At 43.8% G+C, this 21,241-nt stretch overlaps 1 protein-coding gene across 2 annotated transcripts in view; it reads right to left on the bottom strand.

Annotated features, from left to right (window-relative positions):
• Positions 1–17,465: 17,465 nt before the first annotated feature.
• HLF (HLF transcription factor, PAR bZIP family member) overlaps positions 17,466–21,241 on the bottom strand; it is a 54,005-nt gene continuing 50,229 nt past the window's right edge. Inside the window, exon 4 of one of the 2 annotated variants that reach the window (XM_079904431.1) lies at positions 17,466–21,190. In XM_079904431.1, coding sequence (XP_079760557.1) covers positions 20,972–21,190 — 219 coding nt within the window. In that variant the 3' untranslated portion in view covers positions 17,466–20,971. The remainder of the gene's footprint in view (positions 21,191–21,241) is intronic. The other variant, XM_079904432.1, reaches the window with a different exon arrangement.

Raw genomic sequence — 21,241 nt, 5'->3', positions numbered from 1 at the left:
CACCGACTGTCCCCCAGCACCCTCCACGCGGGTCTCTCTCCTTGTGCTGCCAGCAAGCTTGCTGTTCTTATGTGGGAATGGGCTGTAACCCCTACTGTGTATTCCTCAGATCTGCACCTTCTGGATGAGAAACCCCATACTTTGCAGGAGCCCTGGGATCCCACCAGTCCCTCTTTTCCTGACCTTCCTGGGGCCTCCTGGATCCTTTCAGGCCCAGCACTGCAGGTGAGTGAACTGTGGAGACACTGATGAATGCATATCACACCAGCATGCTAATTTTGCTCAGGTGTGGACCTTAGCAGTTTTCAGGGACCTCCTGGCTCTCCAAGAAACACTGTTAAATGGGAAAGGAAAGAAAAAGCAGGAGTATTTCTCTCAGCACACAGTGGGCCGGAAGGGCAGGTGCTGCAGCAGGCCAGGCTCTATTCCCAGTTGCCTTACTGCCTGAACCCAAGCTTTTCCTTTGAGTCACTGTCCCATAGTCCTGCTACCATCACGTCTGCCCTCAACCATTCTACTTAACTTCCACATACGTCTCATTGTAATTCATCCTCCATATGGCAGCCAGAGGGATCTTTTAAAAATGTAAATCAGAACACGCTACTCCCCTACTAAAACTTTCCAAATATTTTCACTGCATGTAAAATAAAATCCAAACTCCTCACCAAGTCCTGTAACACCTCTCATGATCTGGCATCTGCCTACCTGTCTAGCTCTATCCTGGACCCCCTCCTTCTCACTCACCAAGCTCACTGACCTTCTGTTTCCACATTGCGGTAATGTCCTTTCTGCCTCAGGACCTCCGTGCTTGCTGTTGACTGAACTGCTCTTCACCAGTTGCATGGCTTCTCCCTCTTATGATTCAGATCTCAGCTTCGCAGGTACTTTTTTGTTAGAGTTCTTCCTTGCGGATTTCGTATAAATTTCCCCACCCTACTCTATCACAGCCCTTTCACTCTGCTTTCTTTTACTCTCATATTTGTTGTAATCTGGAATTATCTACTTTATTTGTTTATTGTCTGCCCCCCACCCCCCGACCCGCTAATGAGCCTGGTCTGTCCCTTTCACTGTCGTATCCTCAGCATCTAGAATAGAGTATGGACCATAATAGATAATCAAATATTTGTTGAATGATTGAATGAGTAATGATGGGAAAGTCATTTAATATATTGGAGCCCCCATTCCTTAGCTACATATCTGATCTTTTATTATCCTCAGAAAACTCCCTGAGGTGGATATTACCATCACAGCCACTTTACAGTAGAGGAAATGGAAAATCAGATGAGTTTAACAACTTGCCTAAAATCATAATTGTGGCCTGGAAGTTTATCCCTTTTGAGATACCAATAGACCTTTTAGGGAGAGAAATTCTCTCTATTCTTCCAAATTTTAAATCCCACCATCACGTTATCCATCCATTGGAGAATGGAATAATGCATTGCCTGTCTGGTCTACTCAAAAGCAAGGTCTGTGACCAGGACTCAACCCCAAGGAGTGATGGACTCTATTCCCACACATGTTTCTTCTGCATATGATTCATTCTGAGCACATCTACTACATTCAGTCATTTATTTATTAATACATCGATTCATCACATACATACTCTTAGCCGGTACTATGATAGGCACCTGGCAGCTCCAGGGAGGAAAGGAACCCTTGATTCATGCTAAGGGTTTGTTCCTGGTCTCCCCTAGAAATGGATGGTCCCTTATAGGTTCTGTTGGTCAAATTCTAATTCTTTTGACTAAATAAGACAATGCATATAAAATGCTTATTAGCTGTTATTCTGGCATGGAGTAGGCACTCAAGGGATATTAGTGATGATGAAGATGATGATAATGATGATGATATTGGAACCTGGACTTCTTTTCTCAGCCAGGATGATTACAAGGGGAGAAAAGATTAAAAATGCCCTTGGCATTTTTTCCCTTCCAGAGGCATCCCATTAAAAACTCCAGCTCACATGACTTCTATTGCCTTTTCCTAAACCCACAGCAAGCAACTGCAAATAATAAGCATAATTTAAATGCTGTGTCTTTCCTAATTAAAATCCATCCAGAAGGGGGATGCCAGAGTTATTTTAGTCCATAAGGCAGAGGAAGTTCCATTATATTAATCCAGGCTTTTCAACAGAGCCGAAGGGGAGATGTGTTCGGGTGTGTGTGTGTGTGTGTGTGTGCGCGCGCGCACGCGCGTGGCTCATAGTGTGAGTTTGGAGTGCTATCAAGAATGTATAGTTGGCCCTGGACAGGTTGTAGGATATGAATTTTCAAAGGGAGCTGTTGAGGGAGCCACTGGGGATTGCTTCCTGAGCGCCTCAGGCTGGTGAGTAACTCTGGGGGCTGCCTTGGCCCTATTAGGTGGCTCTGAAGGAACCCACTGGAATGGCTTTTCCGTGAGGAGATGCTGTCCCAGCTTCCTCCGTGGAGGCTCCAAATGCTTGGCGGCTCTCCTTGGAAACGATGGTTGCCAGAGCAGCTGTGTCAGCCCAGCTTCCCCAGAAAAGAAGGGAAAGCAAGCAGAGCTCCCTCTGCTAACCCAGGGGGCTCTTTCCAGGGGACAACTCCCAAGAGCAAACCATACAGGAAACCAAATCCAGATAGAGAGGAGATGACAATGGAAAAACAAGGAGGAAAAGAAAAGAAAGGAAAACTCAGAAGGGCAAGCAGGTCTAAAAGGTTTAAGAGACATTCTCTCTGAGGACGGGTTTTGCTTTGCAAGGGCAGGAGTTGGTCTCTGTGTAGAACAGTAAGCTGAAGGGTGAAGACAGTTTGGGGCATGCTTTTTATGTTCAGAGAATTCTTCTTTCCCACCACTGGGCCCTGAGCCCTCACTGTAATATTTTTGAAATACATCTAAATGTATTTTCTCTTATTGACGAATCTGTTTCTTTCCCAGAATCCCTTCAGCCATATGGCCACTGGGAGGGAGAGGAAAGCTACGGAGTAGCAAAGAAGGAAGACAGGTTATTAAGGGAATTCCACACCCAGCAGTAAAGGGGAGGAAATGCATTTGCATGTCTGAGAAGAGGGCATAGAAGAGAGAGAAGTCAGGGCAAGAAGTATGAGGTGTGGGTGTTTCTGCTCCTCCACTCCAGGTCAAACTCAGGTTGTTGTGGGTAGGAGGGGAGGAAAGATATTTATCAGGGGTTAGAAACACCCAGATAAGGGAAATAGGATGACTTACCCATCCCCGACCCCAGGAAATGCAAATGTCTTAGCCCAGGGCAGCAGACACCAGGACTGAGGAAGGTTTCCAGGAGATCCAACTTGCAGAGACTGGCAGACTCCAGCTTGGTTGCGGGGTACACATCTGAGAGTTCCTGGACCCACAGGGAGATGCAGAGGCTGAAATAAAGGAAGAACCAGAATAGATCTGGGTGGTAGATAAGATGGCTGCAGGGAGTGGCAACTCATCCCTGGAGGCCAAGTCGGGGACCCCACACAAAGCTCCGAAGGACCAGGCGGGATTTCCTTCCCGGGTATATACCCAGGAACCAGACCAGAATGGCCCACGGGTCAGCACATACCCAATAGCAGCACATGGAACTGTGACTACCCCCTGCTACTGTAGGACTTTTAAGTTCCATCTCCACCCAGACACCTCCACCTCCACCCTGGAGAAAGAGAGGAAGGTAGAGAGATATCTTGAGAGAAACTGCCCTGGACATTTGTACTTTGAATTGATTGAATTATTAACCCAAAGAGTTCAAGTTGAATGAAAGAGCCTGTTTTAAATTGGAAAAGAGGAAATTACTTTTAATTGGCCAATTAAATTTTCTGGGAACTCAAATAAATTGATGAAATCAATTATAGATACTTTTTAGTGCTGCAATTTTCTTTTTTTTTTTGCACAACTGAATTGCAGTGTAAAAATTTTTACCTCTCTATAATGATGTGCTTACACATTCACAAACAAATTTAGAGCCTATGAATCATCTTCACATACATTATTATCATTTTTTAACTTGACATCAAATCAAAGTAGATGTTTTATTCCAACTTTATAGCTGCAGAAAACAGGCTCAATGATGGTCAGAGCCTTGTTCAAGTCCAACAATTCAGGAGAGGGCCTCTTCCATGTCCATTTCAATACCAGCTGCTGAATCTCCGCCTAATTGTCTCCGTTTCTGGAGACAATTTTGGTTGTCACACTGAGGGGAGAGATGCTATTGGCACCCAGTGGGTAGTGGCCAGGGATGCTGGTGAACAACCTGTGGTGCAAAGAACGGCCCCAGCAAAGAATGATCGGGCCCCAAATGTCTAGTGCCAAGGTGAAGAAACCCTCTGATATATACATTATAGGGGATTGATTCCAAGGGGGAAATTGTCTCTCTCCTTTCACACTTGTGAAAATGAACTAGGACCCAGAGCCAAGGTGATTACTATTTAATAAGGAAGACACAACTGATAAAACTTAACTTACCAGAGACATAGCCTCATTGGAGCTTTGTTTCTGAAATGCTGTGGGGGATGGATAAGTCAAAGGTTTTATTGGATCAAGAGGAAATTGTGTGCACCCTTGGCAAGCTGGCACCCAGGGTGTATTTGGAACAGATCATTTTTAACTTCCTTTCCTCTGTACAACACGATTATATTCAGTAACAATCAAATTAAAACAAATAATAACAGCCAGAAGACAATTTTTTTAATTGAATATCATATACATAATTGTCAGTAATAAAAAGATAAATATAGTAAAAAAGGAAAAGAGTACTATATTAATACTGTTAAATTATATGAATGTATTTTATTTTATTTTTTATAAATTATTTATCTTTGGCTGCTTTGAGTCTTCGTTGCTGCGCACGGGCTTTCTCTAGTTGCAGCAAGCAGGGCTACTCTTTGTTGCTGTGCATGGGCTTCTCATTGTGGTGGCTTCTCTTGTTGCGGAGCACGGGCTCTAGGTGCGCGGGCTCAGTAGTTGTGGCACACGGGCTTAGTGGCTTTGCAGCATGTGGGATCTTCCCAGACCAGGGCTCGAACCCTTGTTCCCTGCATTGGTAGGCGGATTCTTAACCACTGCACCAACAGGGAAGCCCTGAATGTATTTTCTTTCAAAGGAGAAAAAGTATACCTATATATTGGTCTTCTGCAATAATGAATAATATTATAACTTCTATGTTCATGCCTTGACTTCTATCAATTTGTCAATGATTTTGTTAAAATTAGTCTTCTCTGTCAAAATTAGTCTTCTTTGGGCTTCCCTGGTGGCGCAGTGGTTGAGAGCCCGCCTGCCGATGCAGGGGACACGGGTTCGTGCCCCAGTCCGGGAGGATCCCACATGCCGTGGAGCGGCTGGGCCCGTGAGCCATGGCCGCTGAGCCTGCGCTTCCGGAGCCTCTGCTCTGCAACGGGAGAGGCCACAACAGTGAGAGGCCTGCGTACCACCAAAAAAAAAAAAAAAAAAAAAAAATTAGTCTTCTTTGCATATTCATGTTCAGTAGACAATGCAGCCAGCTCTGTCAAGCTATCTTCACTCATTGTAGATCAACAAATTTTTTTATTAGTCAGTCTTAATTTTGAAATTTTCTTTCACACAAAGCAACAGTTTTACAAGTAGAAATTTTAATACCTACCTAAGGGTGAGTTTGGCTGAGATACATAAAATATCCCATTTCTCAATAAATTCCAGAAATTGCAATACTCCCCGTGTCTTTGTTTCCCTTCAGGATGTATTCTAGCAGCTTTCCAAAGTCTCCACAGTTGAGAATTTCTACTAAAATACCTTCAGCAGAAAATCCATCTAATATCATTGCATTTGGTTAAAATCTTCGAAAATGTTTCTTCTGCAAAAACAGAAAATGACTGAATAACAGAGAACATTGATATTATCATTTAAAAAAATCACTTCAAACAATGAACCCCTTACTGCCTACACCCAGGGCTGACCTATCCTACCCCCCAGCTCGCCCAGCCCTCGGTAGACACTTCCTGGAGGAAGTAAGTTCCATTTTTACTTTGTTAGGGGAGGATCTGTGTGGTCAGGCAGCCTTCATGGAACCAGTGTTCCACCATGAGGTCCTTCTTTTTTCACTTTTATTTCACTCTTGGCTTAAAAGATATGCAAATACAGAAACACATTAAAGAATAAAAAGGAAGCGTTGTGTTAGTTAGGGTTACGTTCGGTTTTCCATTCATAATATACAGTCTCTGCCCACAAAGATGTTGATGTCTTTGTGGAGGGGCTACTTTATAGACAAATGTATCATTGTAGGATGTTAGCCGTCACAAGAGCAGGACAGGTGGAGAGCTTGGGTTGGAAATGGAGTGAGGTCCAGAGGAGGGAGAAACTGCATCCAACCAGGAGACTAGACGAGATTTCTCAGGAAAAGTGACATTTCAGTTTGTCCTGAAGAATGAGTAGGATTTGCATACTTAAAGACTATGCTAACACCTAGAAGCCAGGGCCTCTATTTCTCCATCCTCTCTACCCCTTGGGTCTACACGGAGAATAACACAAGAGGAGACAGGTGCTCTATTGAACAGAGCCCGGCCTGGGAGGTAGGGGATCACTGTAGTTGCACTTAGCTGTGTGTGATACTCAGCAAGTCCTTTTCCTTCTCTGGGCTACAACACGAAAGGGTTTACCCGCTGAAATATCTCAAAGGCATCCTCTGACTCAAACATTATTGCACGATCCTAAAAGGACCTTGGGGTGGATTTCTGAGAATGGGCACTGGGCTTCCTGTTCACATAGTCACTTTAGCAAATGGGTATTGCTTCAGGGAGTCAGCTGTGGTGTTTACAAGGTCACAGAGAGGGGGCCAGGAAGTCTGGGCTTTTCCTGTTCCATCTGTGGTCTTCCCCACCTCTCATTCACATCCACCCACTCACATCCCCCCTCCACCACCACATAAAGGGAGAGAAGAAGGGAGAGAGGAAGGGAGTATGGGAAGGGAGAGAAGGAAGGAGGGTTGGGGAGGAGAGAGGCTGCAGGAGACAGAGGGAGGGGAGAATAACCATCTCAGCGCACAAATAGCTCAAATCCAAGCTTCCCACCGAGAACTGTGAGACCAAGGAAGTCTCATCTCCTTTCCGCTCTCCCACCTCCGTCTCCTTTTAAAAATTTTTCCTCTATTTCTGAGATTCATCTTCATTCAAAAGAAAGAAAGGCCCTTTGGTCTTTCTTTTCACGAGGCTTTTGTGGGTGTCCACATCCCTCTGTAGTTCTGGGGAGGCAGCAGGGGGAGGGGGCATCTGAAAGAAGGGGTTCTCAAGGTTCCAGGGCAGGAGGGGCCTCCCTGGGCTGTCACGGAAGCCTTGTCAAAGGGCTCATGTTCTGGCCTTCAAAGCTATGAACAAAAAGTTAGGAAGAGGAGAATAAGGGTATAGGTGGGGAAGATTCATTTTTAGGAAAGGCAGTCCTGTCGCGGATGAAATCACCCGAGCCCCGGCTTCTCGCTCACAAAGCCTAATCTGATCTCAGAGGTTGTGGGTGACGAAGCACCAGGTGCAAGTTGGGGAGTCAGCACCCTGTCAGAGGCATTTATTTTTTTAATATATTCAAAATTCATTAATTATAGCTGTGGAAGTCGGGGTATGTTTTCAGAGCATTGAGGAGGCATATGATGGGCTGGGGTCAGTACAGTCCCTTAGGGAATGTAGGGATGTCAAAGCCACTCTGCAGCTCAGGTTGCCTCCTCCTCTTTGAACTTGGGCCAGCCCTCAATTTCCTTGTTTATTTATGAGAAACAGATGAGGGACCGCTCTGAGGTGCAATGGTGTTCAGACATGTCGGGAGCCTCAGCACAGGGAGGGGAATCATTTCCTTCCCTGAGTGGGTCTTCCTCATGTGAGAGGTTCAGGAAGAGACCTGCCCTTCTCTCTCCTTCCTTTCACCCCCTTCTCAAGTCACAGGAGGCTGCCAGGGGAAAGGACAGAATTGGAGAAGAAACCTGGTTTGTAGCTGGACCTCGTGTCATGCTGGAAGCCACCTACTCCCCAGGAAAACTGTACAATTTTCCTGTGGGTCCACACTGAAGGGCATAAATCTCTGAATCCTTACATCCTAGGATGCATTTTCAGGGGTGGCTTCAGAATTTCTAGGTAGAAGTGGCTTAGGGGCTGCAATCTGTTTGGGGAGTGGGGTGCAGTCATGTTAGTAAAGCAAGCATTATGGTTTTACATGCTAATTTGGGGAAGCTTTCAGAAATGAGTGCTGATCATGGGGTAGAATATTCCATGATGCGCCGCTACCAGTTTTCCTTAGAGTGAAAAATTAAAGGCGTGATGATGGTTCTGATGCCGAAAACTTGGCCTCTGTGCACCAGAGCTGAATGGAAACTCTGAGACAGAGTTTTAGGTGAAGTAGAGAAGAATACCTTTATTGCTTTGCCAGGCAAAGGGGGACACAGAAGACACGTGCACCTCAAAAACTGTGTATCGCAACCAGGCAGGATTTGGTGAGGGGTTTTATAGCGGTGGTTCAAGGGCAGGGTTGCTGATAAGGATTAGGGTGTGTGCAGGCACCCCCCCACCCCCCCACCCCCTCCCCCACCCCCGCACTCCTTTAATCTGGTCTCAGGTGGTCTCTTAATCTTGATGAGTTTCTCTAGTTCCTTTAATCTGGACTTAAGAATGCTAACATCTTCCATTTGTTGGGGGTTTTAAGTTCTGTAAAGAGCTCGAAGATATTGTTATGTGTATGCCTTGAGGCAGAATCAGGACCCTAACCTCCCTTCCCTGATTAGCCGCTGTTGGTATCTGCCCTTTGGAACTCAGGGAAGGTCTTGGAGGCTAGAGTCTACTCTCTACAAATAAGAAATGGGGGACATAGAAAGACTTCCATGGCCAGGAGCCCCACAGGGTCCTTCTCAGTTTCATTTCTTAGGAGGCAAGGTTGATGTTTCAGCATTAGCATTAGACCAGGAGTTTGCAAACCTACGATGGAATCCAGTCTCCACTAGCAAATGTTTGATTTCTAATCTTAAAATAAGGGTAGTAGATGAGAGATTCTCCAAGAGTCCTTTTTTAATCCATTCACTCTCCTATAATATGTTAGAATAGGAATCTTACAAGTAAATCTAGCTTAAGGGACAAAAGTGCTAAAAGGTCTCATTGTGTTCTGTCCTGTCCTGTCCTGTGTTACTCATTTGAATTTCAAAGGCCAGAATGAGGACTCCAACTCTGGGCCCCTCCTACCTGGAGCTTCTTATTTACCTCCTGCAAGATCAAGGAGAGGAGAAGTTGGGTAGTGTGAGAGAACTAATACTTGTTGAATGTCTAATATTTCAAGTTGCCAGGTGCTTTATATGTGTTGCTTAATGCAAACAAGGTGGCATTAAATGACTCTGAGACTCAGAAAAATTAAGTACAGTGTTACTAGCTAAAAAGAGCTTCTCCATAGTGAATGCTCAATGAATATTTGTTCATTAAATAAATGGATGTCAGAGGCAGGGTTTGAACCCAAGTGTAAACTCCAAAGCATTAGAGTATTAATTCACAAGCTGCAACTGGAATCACCTGGGGAATTTTTTAAACTACTGATGTCTGGGTTCCACCTACCCCAGCAGATTCTGATAACAACTGGTTTGAATATGACCTGGGAATCAGGATATTTTTTAAGTTCCCCAAGTGATTCCAATGAGGGGCAAGGTTTAAGAGCCACTGTCTTAGATCAAACTCTCAGCTGGTTAGAGGGAGTGGCTTCTCTGGAGTTAGGTGTCCCTCCTAGTTCAGGCAGCCATAGATGGAGCTGGGGCTCACAAGGTATAAACACACCAGCCCCACTTGGGACTGTATAGGGCAGGTGGGCAAGGATCAGCACATCCGGAGCAGTAGAGGGCTTGGGAGTCCAAAAAGCTTGGTGCGAATCCAGGCATTACTTTTCCTATTTGTAAGCTCTGCTCCAGAAATTCTGATTTCAGAACTCTTTGAGCCTTGGTTTCTTTAAGTCAAAGGTGAAGGGTCTCAAATTAGCGTGTTTGATTTGCCACCAAATGAATACACATTCACAGAGATAGAATGGAAACTTTTTTGGTAACTTTGGGCACTCCTTCACCTTTTGAAATATACCTTAACATCCGTAAGATAGAAATAGCCTGAAGCCTCCCTTACTTTCTGAGGCTTGCCAGAGAAAAGTTGCCAATCTTGGATCCATATTCCTCTCAGGGTGTTTTGAGAGTCAGTGCAGTGCTCTTCAACCAAGGGTGTACAAGGGAAACTGAAGTAGGAGAATTTTCTAGGGAAAACAGGCTGGTCTTCCACACCAGAGGCTGCGTGTCTCAGGGTGGGGCAGGCAAGGGTGTCTTTACAAGCTCCCCAGATGATCCTTCTGTTCATCCCTGGCTGTGACCCATTGATCAACTGAGGTCATATAAATGAAACCTTGACTCTTCTACCAAATCCTGTGGACGCAACCTCCCAATCTATCCATCCATCTCATCTCTAGAGCCTTATTCAGAAACTAATGTAAGATCCTCCCTCACCCTCCAACTCCTCCTAATTCCTTGCAATCCATCTTCCACATAGCTGCCAGTATAATCTTTCTAATAAGGAATCTGCTAATGTCATTCTCCTGATCAGGATAAAGTCCAAAGGCCTCGGAGTGATGTGCAAGGACATTCGTGGTCTGGCCACACCTCGTTTTCCACCATGCTTCTTCTAAGACCCCATGATCCAACAATGCTGTCACCCCAATGAGGGTTCTGGTTTCTCTCACCTCTGTGCTTCTACCTGGAATATCCCTGCCCATCTTTTCCCCACAAACTCTTGCTTTTCCTCACTCAGCTCAACCATCACCCGCCCTTGTAGAGCCCCCCAAGACCCACCCTGTTCCCCATCAGAGAGTGAGGGAGGCTTGGGGCCACTCCTATTTTATGGCTTTTAAGGTATATTCCAAAAGGTGAAGAAGTGCCCAGAGAAAGTTACCAAAAAAATTGCCATTCTATCTCTGCGAATTTATATTCATTTGATGACAACTCAAACATCCTAATTAAACAACCTAAACCCTTCAAAAATGTAAGACTTGGCCAAATGACCTCCCTGCTCCCTACCCCCCCATCCATCCCACCCCAACACACTGCTTTGAGCTAGCATAACCTTCAAATTGGAGGAGCCATGCGAGTAGTGGGATATGGGTGCACAGGCGAATTTTAAGGGAATTTCTAGATCCTCAACTTCTATATGTACTTTTTCTTAAACTGATCTGCCCAAGGAAGTGCTGTTGATGAGGACTTCTTTCTTTTCCTCCCCTTTCAAAATCATACTCCTCTCTCTTTACCAAAAATAAGCATACTTCCTGCACAGTCTAAGTCTTACTTGGGGGGGGGGGGGGCCTCTGGTTCCAGGTGTAAAAATGCCTGGGGCACCAAGGGATGAAGAGGAAGTTGGCTGTCTTCAAAGTCTTTTGTTGTCAAGGCACCACAATCACTCACATCCATCTCCCCAAGATTTGCAATTCCACTGAAGTTTTGCTTTTAAAGGTCAGTAGTAAATTTATCAAAAAATTTAACATATGTATGGATGGATCTAGAGATTATCATACTAAGTGAAGTAAGTCAGAAAGAGAAAGACAAATACCATATGATATCACTTATATGTGGAATCTAAAATATGACACAAATGAATTTATAAGACTCACAGACATAGAGAACAGACTTGTGGTTGCCATGGGGGAGAGGGGGTGGGGGAGGGATGGATTGGTAATTTGGGATTAGCAGATGCAAGCTATTATATATAGAATGGATAACCAACTAGGTCCTACTATATAACACAGGAAACTATATTCAATATCCTATGATAAACCATAATGAAAAAGAATATGAAAAAGAATGTATATATATGTATAACTGAATCACTTTGCTGTACAGCAGAAATTAACACAACATTGTAAATCAACTATACTTCAAAAAAATAAATTAAAAAAATTTAACATATATATGTGGTTTTGATCAATTGCATAGTAGTAGTCAAGGTAACTGTAAATCACACCTAAAGAAACATTTTTAAAACTTTTTCAGCCTTATGTTCAGAGAGAAAAAAATAATAATCTCAGTCTATAGATATGGTTTCACGGCTGAAAAATATGGAGGGTCAATACAAGACTTTTAAGCCCCAAAATATATTACATTAGAAACAAATTCAATGAGGGACAATACCATGAAAATAACGATTTTGAGGGAAAAAGAAGTGATGTACAAATTCCAACTGCATTTCTTTTTAACTCTTTTTTTTAAAATTTTTACATTTTATTTTATTTTGGGCTGCATTGGGTCTTTATTGCTGTGCACAGGTTTTCTCTAGTTGCAGCGAGCAGGGGCTACTCTTCGTTGTAGTGCACGGGTCTCTCATTGTGGTGACTTCTCTTGTTGTAGAGCAGGGGCTCTAGGCGCACAGGCTTCAGTAGTTGTGGCTCGCATACTGAATAGTTGTGGCTCGCGGGCTCTATAGTGCAGGCTCAGTAGTTGTGGCGCACGGGCTTAGTTGCTCGCAGCATGTGGGATCTTCCGGGACCAGGGCTTGAACCCGTGTCCCCTGCATTGGCAGGCAGATTCTTAACCACTGTGCCACCAGGGAAGCCCTGCATTTTTCAAATGGATGTTGGCAGGTATCTGATCACTTGGGGTTTTGTACCTCACTGGCTACATTAAGAAGAGCCATGTCGTGCTTTATTAAAATGCTGATATTTAGAGCAGCTAGTGCTCTGTTTGTACCTATTTATACTTGTGGTGAAAACTTTTAGATGTTAGCTTTATAATGTGCAATGTGGGTTCATGGTTAACAAAGAATTTTAGGGAGTTATGTGAGTTAAAATATGGGAAGAAGCCACCGTAATGAGAAGCCTGCTCCCTGCAACTAGAGAAAGCCCGCCCACAGCAACGAAGATCGAACGCAGCCAAAAATAAATAAATAAATAAAATAAATTTATTCTTTAAAAAATGGGAAGATCAGTGCTCTAGGAAACATTAGGCCTCATTTCTAGGTATGTAACTGAATATCTGGTGTGAGGGATGGAGGAGGGACCAAGTGGCCAGGGAGAGGGTCTAGGCTAGGGGAGGGATAGATATAGAGGCTGGTCCCCTGAGGGCATCTGGACAGCTCTGGACACTGTTCAAATGCAGGAGAAACTGAGGCAAGAGGCAGGCAGTGATATTCTGAAGGTCCAGCCCAACAGGCTGGGCCAAACCAGGGTAGGAGGTCTGTCCTGGAGGTAAGTAAACCACAAGGTCCTGTATGCGAGAGGTGACGAGTCTGGGTTTTAACGAGGAACCATCCTCCACTCCCCAGCCTGGGGAAGAGGCTGGCAAAGATGTGAAGACTTCAAATAAGGACAATGGACTGCAGAAGAAGGTTCTCAAATCAGGGTAGGCTGACCACTGCAACAGCCAACCCCAGGTTCTCAAAGGCTTAGTACAGGAAGGTTTTTTTCTCCCTCATGTAACAGTTCAGTGACTCAAGAGACCTAGGTCCCTTCCTCCTTAAGTCTCCTCTTCTCAGAGCATCTGCTGGAGCCAGAAGAAGGAGAAGAGGAAGAAGGGTAGATGGAGATGTTTGTTGGCCAGTCGTGAAGTGACACCCAGGATCACTCCTGCTCATGCTCTATTGGTCAGAATTCAGTTGTCTGGCCACACAAAATGAAAGGAAGGCTGGAAAAGGTGGTCTAGGTGAATATCTAGAAGGGAAAGCAATGGGTTTAGTAAGCTGCTGACATAGTTCTCAGCCTTGTCATAGACCATGGGGGTCTGGGCCTGGCTCTACATGTTATTAGCAGGAGCCAGAAAAAGATGACAGATGATAGATAGAGAGAGAGATAGATACATAGATAGATAGATAGATAGATGATAGATACATAGATAGATGATAGATAGATAGAGGTATAGATATAGATGTATAGCATGGAGACTGGGGCAGGCCTGAAGGCAGAAGCTAACAAAAGACCCTTGGGAACCACCCACGACTTCTCATCTCTGTGTGAGCGGGAGCCTTCCCTCACACTGCAAGGGTCAGACTTTCAGTACCATTCAGTACATTCGTTAAAGTAAAGGTCTCCAAGATCCCAACAATATCAGAGGCAACAGAGTTGGCTTAAAATTGGTGATGCTTCATGAATTTTATGTTTATAAAATCAATCTCAGAAACACAACTTCGCTCATAAAGTGACCACACTCTCTCCACTGTTTACTCATCCATAAAACAGGGATGTCACCAAAATGTAGAAGAGGCTCTTGAATCAAGTATTTGCAGAATAAAAGTGCACGCACTAGGGCTTCCCTGGTGGCGCAGTGGTTGAGAGTCCGCCTGCCGATGCAGGGACACGAGTTCGTGCCCCGGTCCGGGAGGATCCCACATGCCGCGGAGCGGCTGGGCCCGTGAGCCATGGCCGCTGAGCCTGCGCGTCCGGAGCCTGTGCTCCGCAATGGGAGAGGCCACAGCAGTGAGAGGCCAGCGTACCGCAAAAAAAAAAAACAAAAAACGCACCTACTAAAATACACAATATATAGTCTGACTCTATCATAACACATCACCAGTGAAATCAAATCAAGCAACATTTATTAATAATTGCTATGATTATTACAAAAAGCAAATACTTGTTGAATTCCTCTTATACTCTGCACATTGATCCAAGTGTTTTCAATGCATGTTCTCACTTAATCCTAATAACAACCATATAAGGAGAGCTGTAGTTTGTCCATTTTGCAGGTAAAACTCAGGGCAATTTGCTGAATTTTCTGTGGTCACACAGTAAATAATAGAGACGGGATTCAAGCCCAGGTTTGCCTGCTCTGGGCTCACCCTCCTAATTACAGTGATTGCCTTTTGCCTTTGTTGAGCCCGTAGTTTAAGCCATGGAGTACAGTAGCACAGAACACAAACTCTGGAATCAGGCTTCCTGCCTGGGCTTAAATTCTGCTTACTTCATTTCCATGAGCCTGTTTCTTTAAAACAGGAAAAATATTAGTAGTAATTTCATAGCATGAGAAGGAAGTGAGATGTGGCAGGTACACGGTTTAGTACCTGTCAGCTTTTAGTTTAGTACAGGGTTCAGTAACTGTCAGCTTTTCCTATCGTGCCAGGCTTTGCAGGATGAAGAGAAGTCAGAGAGGGGCCTTTGGATGCAAGTCTTCACTGACTCAAAGCCCAGAGAGGCAGAGAACGCTCACCACCTTCTTTACCTGGGCCTTTCTCCTCCAATAGGGTCATTTACATTTATTACCAAGAAGCCATCTCCCGACCACAAAGGCAAGACTTCCACAATTCCCACCCAGATCCTTGCTAAAGATGCCCAAAGAGACTTCTAAGCCAGTGATTTTCAAAGAGGGAATGGAATTCCTGTGCTTTGAAGAGAAGGACTTGGCAGTTGAAGGTTTGTTATGTTTAAATGGGAATGGAAAAGCCATCCCAAGGGCAGCAGTGATGGGCCCTGGGGACTGAGGTCTCACGAGTGACTGGGCATCTACACAGCTGGGCTTCACATCAGTTCCTGCCACCATAAAGTCACAAGTCTCTCCAGGCATGGAGAAGCAGTCATTTCCTCTAAGAGGTTTGAAGATGCAAAAATATAAAATCAGTTACTCAAAGAGAATCTTGCTAAGGTCATTGTACCTATTCCTCTGAGAAAGGAGAAAGTTGTTTAATGGTGAAATAGAGCTGACCCCTGACTTGTAGCTGCTTAAATTGGAAGGTGCCACCTGGATGGACATCCCCCAACCTGTGGTCAAAGCTCTGATCTACTAGGGATGTCAGAGTATGAACCACACCCATGCCGGGGCATCACCTGTTCTCTCGCCACCAGCCACCTACCCCTTCTTCTGCACAGAACTGTTTTCTGACTTCTTTGGAGGAACAAATGGTCTGAAATATTGAACTGGAAAAAGTGCAGCAGGTACACATTCTATCCTCAGGTCCCTGTGGCAGTTATTTATTGAGGGCCGATGAGGTACCAGAGACTATGCATTTATGTCATTAGTTCTCCCCAAAACCCTCAGGGGTGGAGAGCTGACCTTCTCACAGATGGGAGATTCAGGTTTAAAAGTGCTTAGTAGCTGTTCAAGGTCACACACTCGCTAAGTGACAGATCTGAACCACTGAACTAACTCCTCACCAGAGCTCCCTTCTCTCCTGCCACAGATGCTGAGCTCCTTGGCCTGGACCGTGGCACATGAGCGCCAGTGTTTTGAGCTCCCCAGGTGATTCTAATGGGTTGCCTGGGCTGGGAACCACCATTCTACATCAGCCTTCCTGTTAATCAGGGGGTTTTATTCCATCTTGCATCACAGATTCCTTTGGAGGGTGGGGAAGCTATGGATCTCCTCTACAGAAAAATACATGTTTATACACAAAAAGTTGCATACAGTTTCAGGTAATTATGGAAGTTTTGAAGCTTCTACATGGATCCCCCAAGGTCATGAACTCAAATTAAGGTCAAGTCTGTAAATCCTTGGCTCTAATTACTTGGCCACACATGGGAGTTAGCTGTGAACCTTTAAGAAATTCAGATTTCCAGGCCCCATCCCCGATGTACTGATTCAGCATCACTGGATCTGCAGTCTTGTAATATGGTCCCAGGTGATTCTTATACGTCCAACAAGAAAACAGTCTTTGGACTGGTTTTTGGGAACCACCACTCTAAATGACACCCATTTGATGGATCAGAACTCTTTTCTGTCACTTCTACCAGCTACTTAAGCTCCCGAACCTTCTATCTTTCTTCTGTAAATGGAGATAACAATTGTCCCTACCTCATAGGGTTGACATGGGATTAAATAAAATATTCCATGCAAGTGTTTAGCATAGTGCCTGGCATGTAAGTACTCAATAAATGTTGATTTTTCACTAACTATATAGTATTATTACTTTATCATCTATGTAATTAACTCTGTCAATGGCTTCTTTATGATAGAATTGGGAACAGAATCTCATTTCCAGCAGACTGTCAACAAAAATAAAGGAAAGACAGGAAACAATCCAAAGTTTATTAAACATTAAGAATAACAGACAGATAAAGGTTTGGACTTATCAGCAATAAACACCACCAATACCATGGTGTACAATTACACTGACCTCAAGTGAACTTGTACCTGTTTAACAGATGCAGTCTTTGTGGTGTTGCCAAAAGGATAACAGTGATTATTGTTATGTTCGGTAAGGTGCTCCAAAATGAAAGATTTTATGCCTTAACTATTCACACACACACACACACACACACATACACACATTCCTCTACATACACTTGGCCCTTTGCAAAATGTACTGACTTTAGTTGCCAAATCCAATGCATCAAGATTGAAGACATGGCTTTGCTCATTTAAAAATGACACTGTTGACTGTAGAGAAAACCTAGAGGAGATCTTGGCCTTCCCAGTGGGGGCCTAGAAGCCCTCAGCAGGAAGCTGGCGGACTGAAAGCAGGTGTCTACCACCTTCTGGGATTGGTCTGATTAACGCTGATCAAGTTTGAGTTTTCCTAAAAGGAACATTAGGGGAAAAGTAGATAAACTCCTTGCGTTTTACAGAATGACCTTTGTTTTACTTTGGGGTGGGGGTGGGAGGTGGGAAGGACTCTACTTAAAATTCTTCTTGACTCTTCTGAAAACAGACTCAAGACCTTTCAAATGTACATTCAGAATTATTGTGAATTCCCTCACAAAACTGGTGAGTTGGAAGGAACCTCTGGGCTTTCTCATACAGCTTCCTCCCCACCCAATGCCAGAATTCTGCACGCTCCTCAAACGAATGGTCCTTCTGCTTCAAAGGATGGTTTCACAGTGGTCTGTTGTATTTGAAGATGAAAGGCCTGTCACTATCCTGCTCACTGTGGGTTTTAAATGGTCAAAAGTGGCCACTTTCTCAAGGGGAGGAAGTGATCACTGACCTCCCTCCCATTCCCTACCTATGTCCTCAAGGCGGCACAAGCAGAAGGACAGGCTGACCAATTTTTGCCTTTCTTCGCAAGTCTAGTCAAAAGAAATGATGATGTGACCTTGTCAGAAGTTCTAGGCCGCTCATTCCAAATCATGTCTAAATGATGTTGGCATAATATGATTTGGATTCATTTTTAATGGCCAAGTAATTAATCTCTGAAAGATGCTTATGATGAAAAGGTGAAAAATTACAACAGGACTCTTTTAATAGCTTCAGTCTGCAGAACTCATTTGACCCTGGATGATCCAAGTCATTCCAAATTGGGCCGGGCTTCCCATACCATTTAGCAGAACTGCTTTATTTACTAGTTGACTGCCCTGGACAGAAGGCAGTGAGTCCAGGGGTTGAGTGCTCATGTGTGTGGTGACAATAACCTACATATAAGGCACCTATACAGACTCCAAAGTTTCTAAAGTTTTAAGACGAGGTAGGTTTCTGAAACCTCCCTTGGCACGCCAAAGAATGTTTTATTATGATCTTATTTCTTCTGCAGGAAACATTTATGATGCTCATTTGATACAAACAACCTAATTTCAGAAAGACCAGTACTCAAATACAGTTTTTCAGCTACCATTTTAAACGTCAATGAATTTAGATGGTCTTCAGGACAATCCTTCAACACTTCTCCACTTAAAGATGTCATTTGTTTCTGTTTTAGTGACGATTTAACAATTCTGCTGCAATTAGTCTCTTTACCTATAAAAAGGCCAACTCCATGTCCACTTGTTTCTCTGAATAACACTTATTCAGTTCTGCTTAAGTTTGCCAAAGGTCTTATTTATTTTATTGGTTATTTACCTGAACAATGTATTTCAATTCCAATACTCTCCCATCTCCCACCATAATCTGTAGCTTGGGACAAAACGGATACCTAGCAGGAATATTTTACTATTCAGATTTTCCAAGACTATGACACTATGAGAGAAGCATTGCTGATGGATTGACAAGGAGACCACCAGGTCACTAAAGAATTACATACTCTGGACACAGGAAACTAGAAAATCCCACTGATTAAAGGGTATTTTAATCTTGCGGAAAATGTTTCTTTGCAACAACAGCAGAATCTCTCGACACAAGTTAGTGAAACAAAAGAACAATCGTCTTTAAAGTCAAAACATCTATCAAATTATAAACCATACACATAGCACCAATATTAACCTTATACTGCGTACGATGCACGTGCTCACAGAGGAGAACAGAATTGTTTGGGATGCTTGCAGTGATGCTCCATTCCAGGAACTCATAATTTTGAAGTGAACATTTTTGTGGCAGATGCTTTGCCTAAAAAACACTGTATCATCCAATAAATATTTGACTAACATCCATTTTGTGCTTTTGGGTGATGTTAACTGACTTCTTTCTGAGACCTAATAGGAAATAAGAGAGCTCCTTTGGTGTTTTAGAGCAGAATTTGTCACAGCAAGCTTCGATACTGTTGTAAAATTTTAATTTAAAGCAGAAAACATGCTGATGTGTCAGTGATAGGCTTAAAATATTAAAGACTTCAAAAACACCCAAGCACTTCTTCTCTGTACAACATTGATGAATATATATCTTTGCTATATAATTTTAAAACATGGAATAGTTTTCCTTTTCTCTTTGCTATATATAATATATGTCTTCCAAAATACATCGTCAGTATTTATATCTGAAAAATACTGTACAAAAAGAACTTCCTATAATTACTCTGTATAAACATTAAACAATTTAATAATCTCTCCTTTTGGTCTACAGTAAACATTTAAATTGATTGGATTAACCACAGTTTGTGACAACACCATCCCCTTCTGAGATACACCAGTGTCTTTTACATTCATTTTTCAGAAGTCCATTTTATAAGAGCACATACGTTCAAAAGCAAACAGAGAATAAGAAACATAAGCTCCAAAATCATTAATTTATGAAGCATTCAAAAATGACACCACTAGGAAAAAGGGTTTTACAAAACATCAACTTATTAACTTAACTGACTGATCTTTAAAAACGACAAGGTATAATTCACAAAAACATATATATTACAAAAAACGGGGAAAACTGAATCTTAATTGAATTGTATTGAATATCAAGAGGGATGTGGAAAAAGTTAACTAGAAAACTGGGGGCTAAGGGTATGGGAAAGAGAAGAAAACAAAAGCAAACACATCAATGTCAAAAACTGTTCCAAGATGCATTTTTTTGGCTGTATACTGATAAGTTAACCCCTCGTTCTTAGACCTGGCATTTCCCTCTGCTTCTCTGTCCTGGGGATGTTCTGGTCATGCTGAAATGCATTACTGTAATTTTTGTTTTTTAAAAGACAGTGAAATTCTTAGGTAGGGAAAATATCCTACGTCCACTAGTAATACTCAGGCAGCATGCTCTAGCGTACAATAGGATTATTGCTTTAGGTACAGACAGTGCAAAAACACACTCTGTGTTCTATAATAGTACTCTTACTTGCCGGGGTTGGTAGAGTTAAAAGGAAACTTAGTAGACAGCAGTAAGTAAATATGGGATCTAATAAATCTAAACAGCACTTTAAATTTGAAGACGATTATCACCAAAACTGAAGATAGGAGGGAAGCAACCTGTAACTGAATGGAGCTGCAGTGTAGTGCTAAATTATTCTGTGCACCTTATTAGCATGGTAACTTACAGATTAAACAGAAACAAGAGCCTGTGGTCTTGAAAACCAAGATCTACTATTTCACCAGGGCCCTTCTTAGTGAGCCCAACCAAAGTGTCCTGGAAGAGTAGGTAAGTGCCAACATGAAGCCACGCGGAAAGGACAGAAGTGGAGGAGGAAGGGGGTCAGGAAACCCACGAGAAGTCTCCGCAGTCCAGTAAAAACATGGCACCTTTCATTTTGGAACTAAAAGACGATGGAGGGCTATCAAAATGGCAAGTGCAAAGGGACGCGCGCACGCGCGCGCGCACACACACACACTCACACACACACACACCCGTTGACCACACATGAGCACAAGCACATACACACACGCACGCCAAAATGTGAGTCCGTCCTGTTGATGCATCTGGTAAAGTGCTGATGTCAGGAAGGTCGGTAGGTGCGGTGCAATCAACCAGGAGACCCCTGTCCGGGGCCTGAGGCCGCCCGCGGACGCCGGCCTACAGGGGCCCGTGCCGGGCCTCGTACTTGGCCAGGATGTTCTTGCACTTGCCCAGCTCCTTGCGCAGGTCGGCCACCTCCTGGCGCAGCGCCGAGTTCTCCTTCTCCAGGAAGGACGCGCGGATGGCAATCTGGTTCTCCTTGAGGCGCCGCGCATCACGCGAGCGCTTGGCCGCCATGTTGTTCTTCCGGCGCCGCGCCCAGTACTTGTCGTCCTGCTCGGGGCGGGGGAAACACACACCGACGCGGTTAGACCTCGGCCCGCGTCC

The sequence above is a fragment of the Stenella coeruleoalba genome (genome assembly GCF_951394435.1).
Source record: "Stenella coeruleoalba genome assembly, chromosome: 19".
Lineage (NCBI taxonomy): Eukaryota > Metazoa > Chordata > Mammalia > Artiodactyla > Delphinidae > Stenella > Stenella coeruleoalba.
This window is presented reverse-complemented; position numbering and strand designations above follow the sequence as displayed.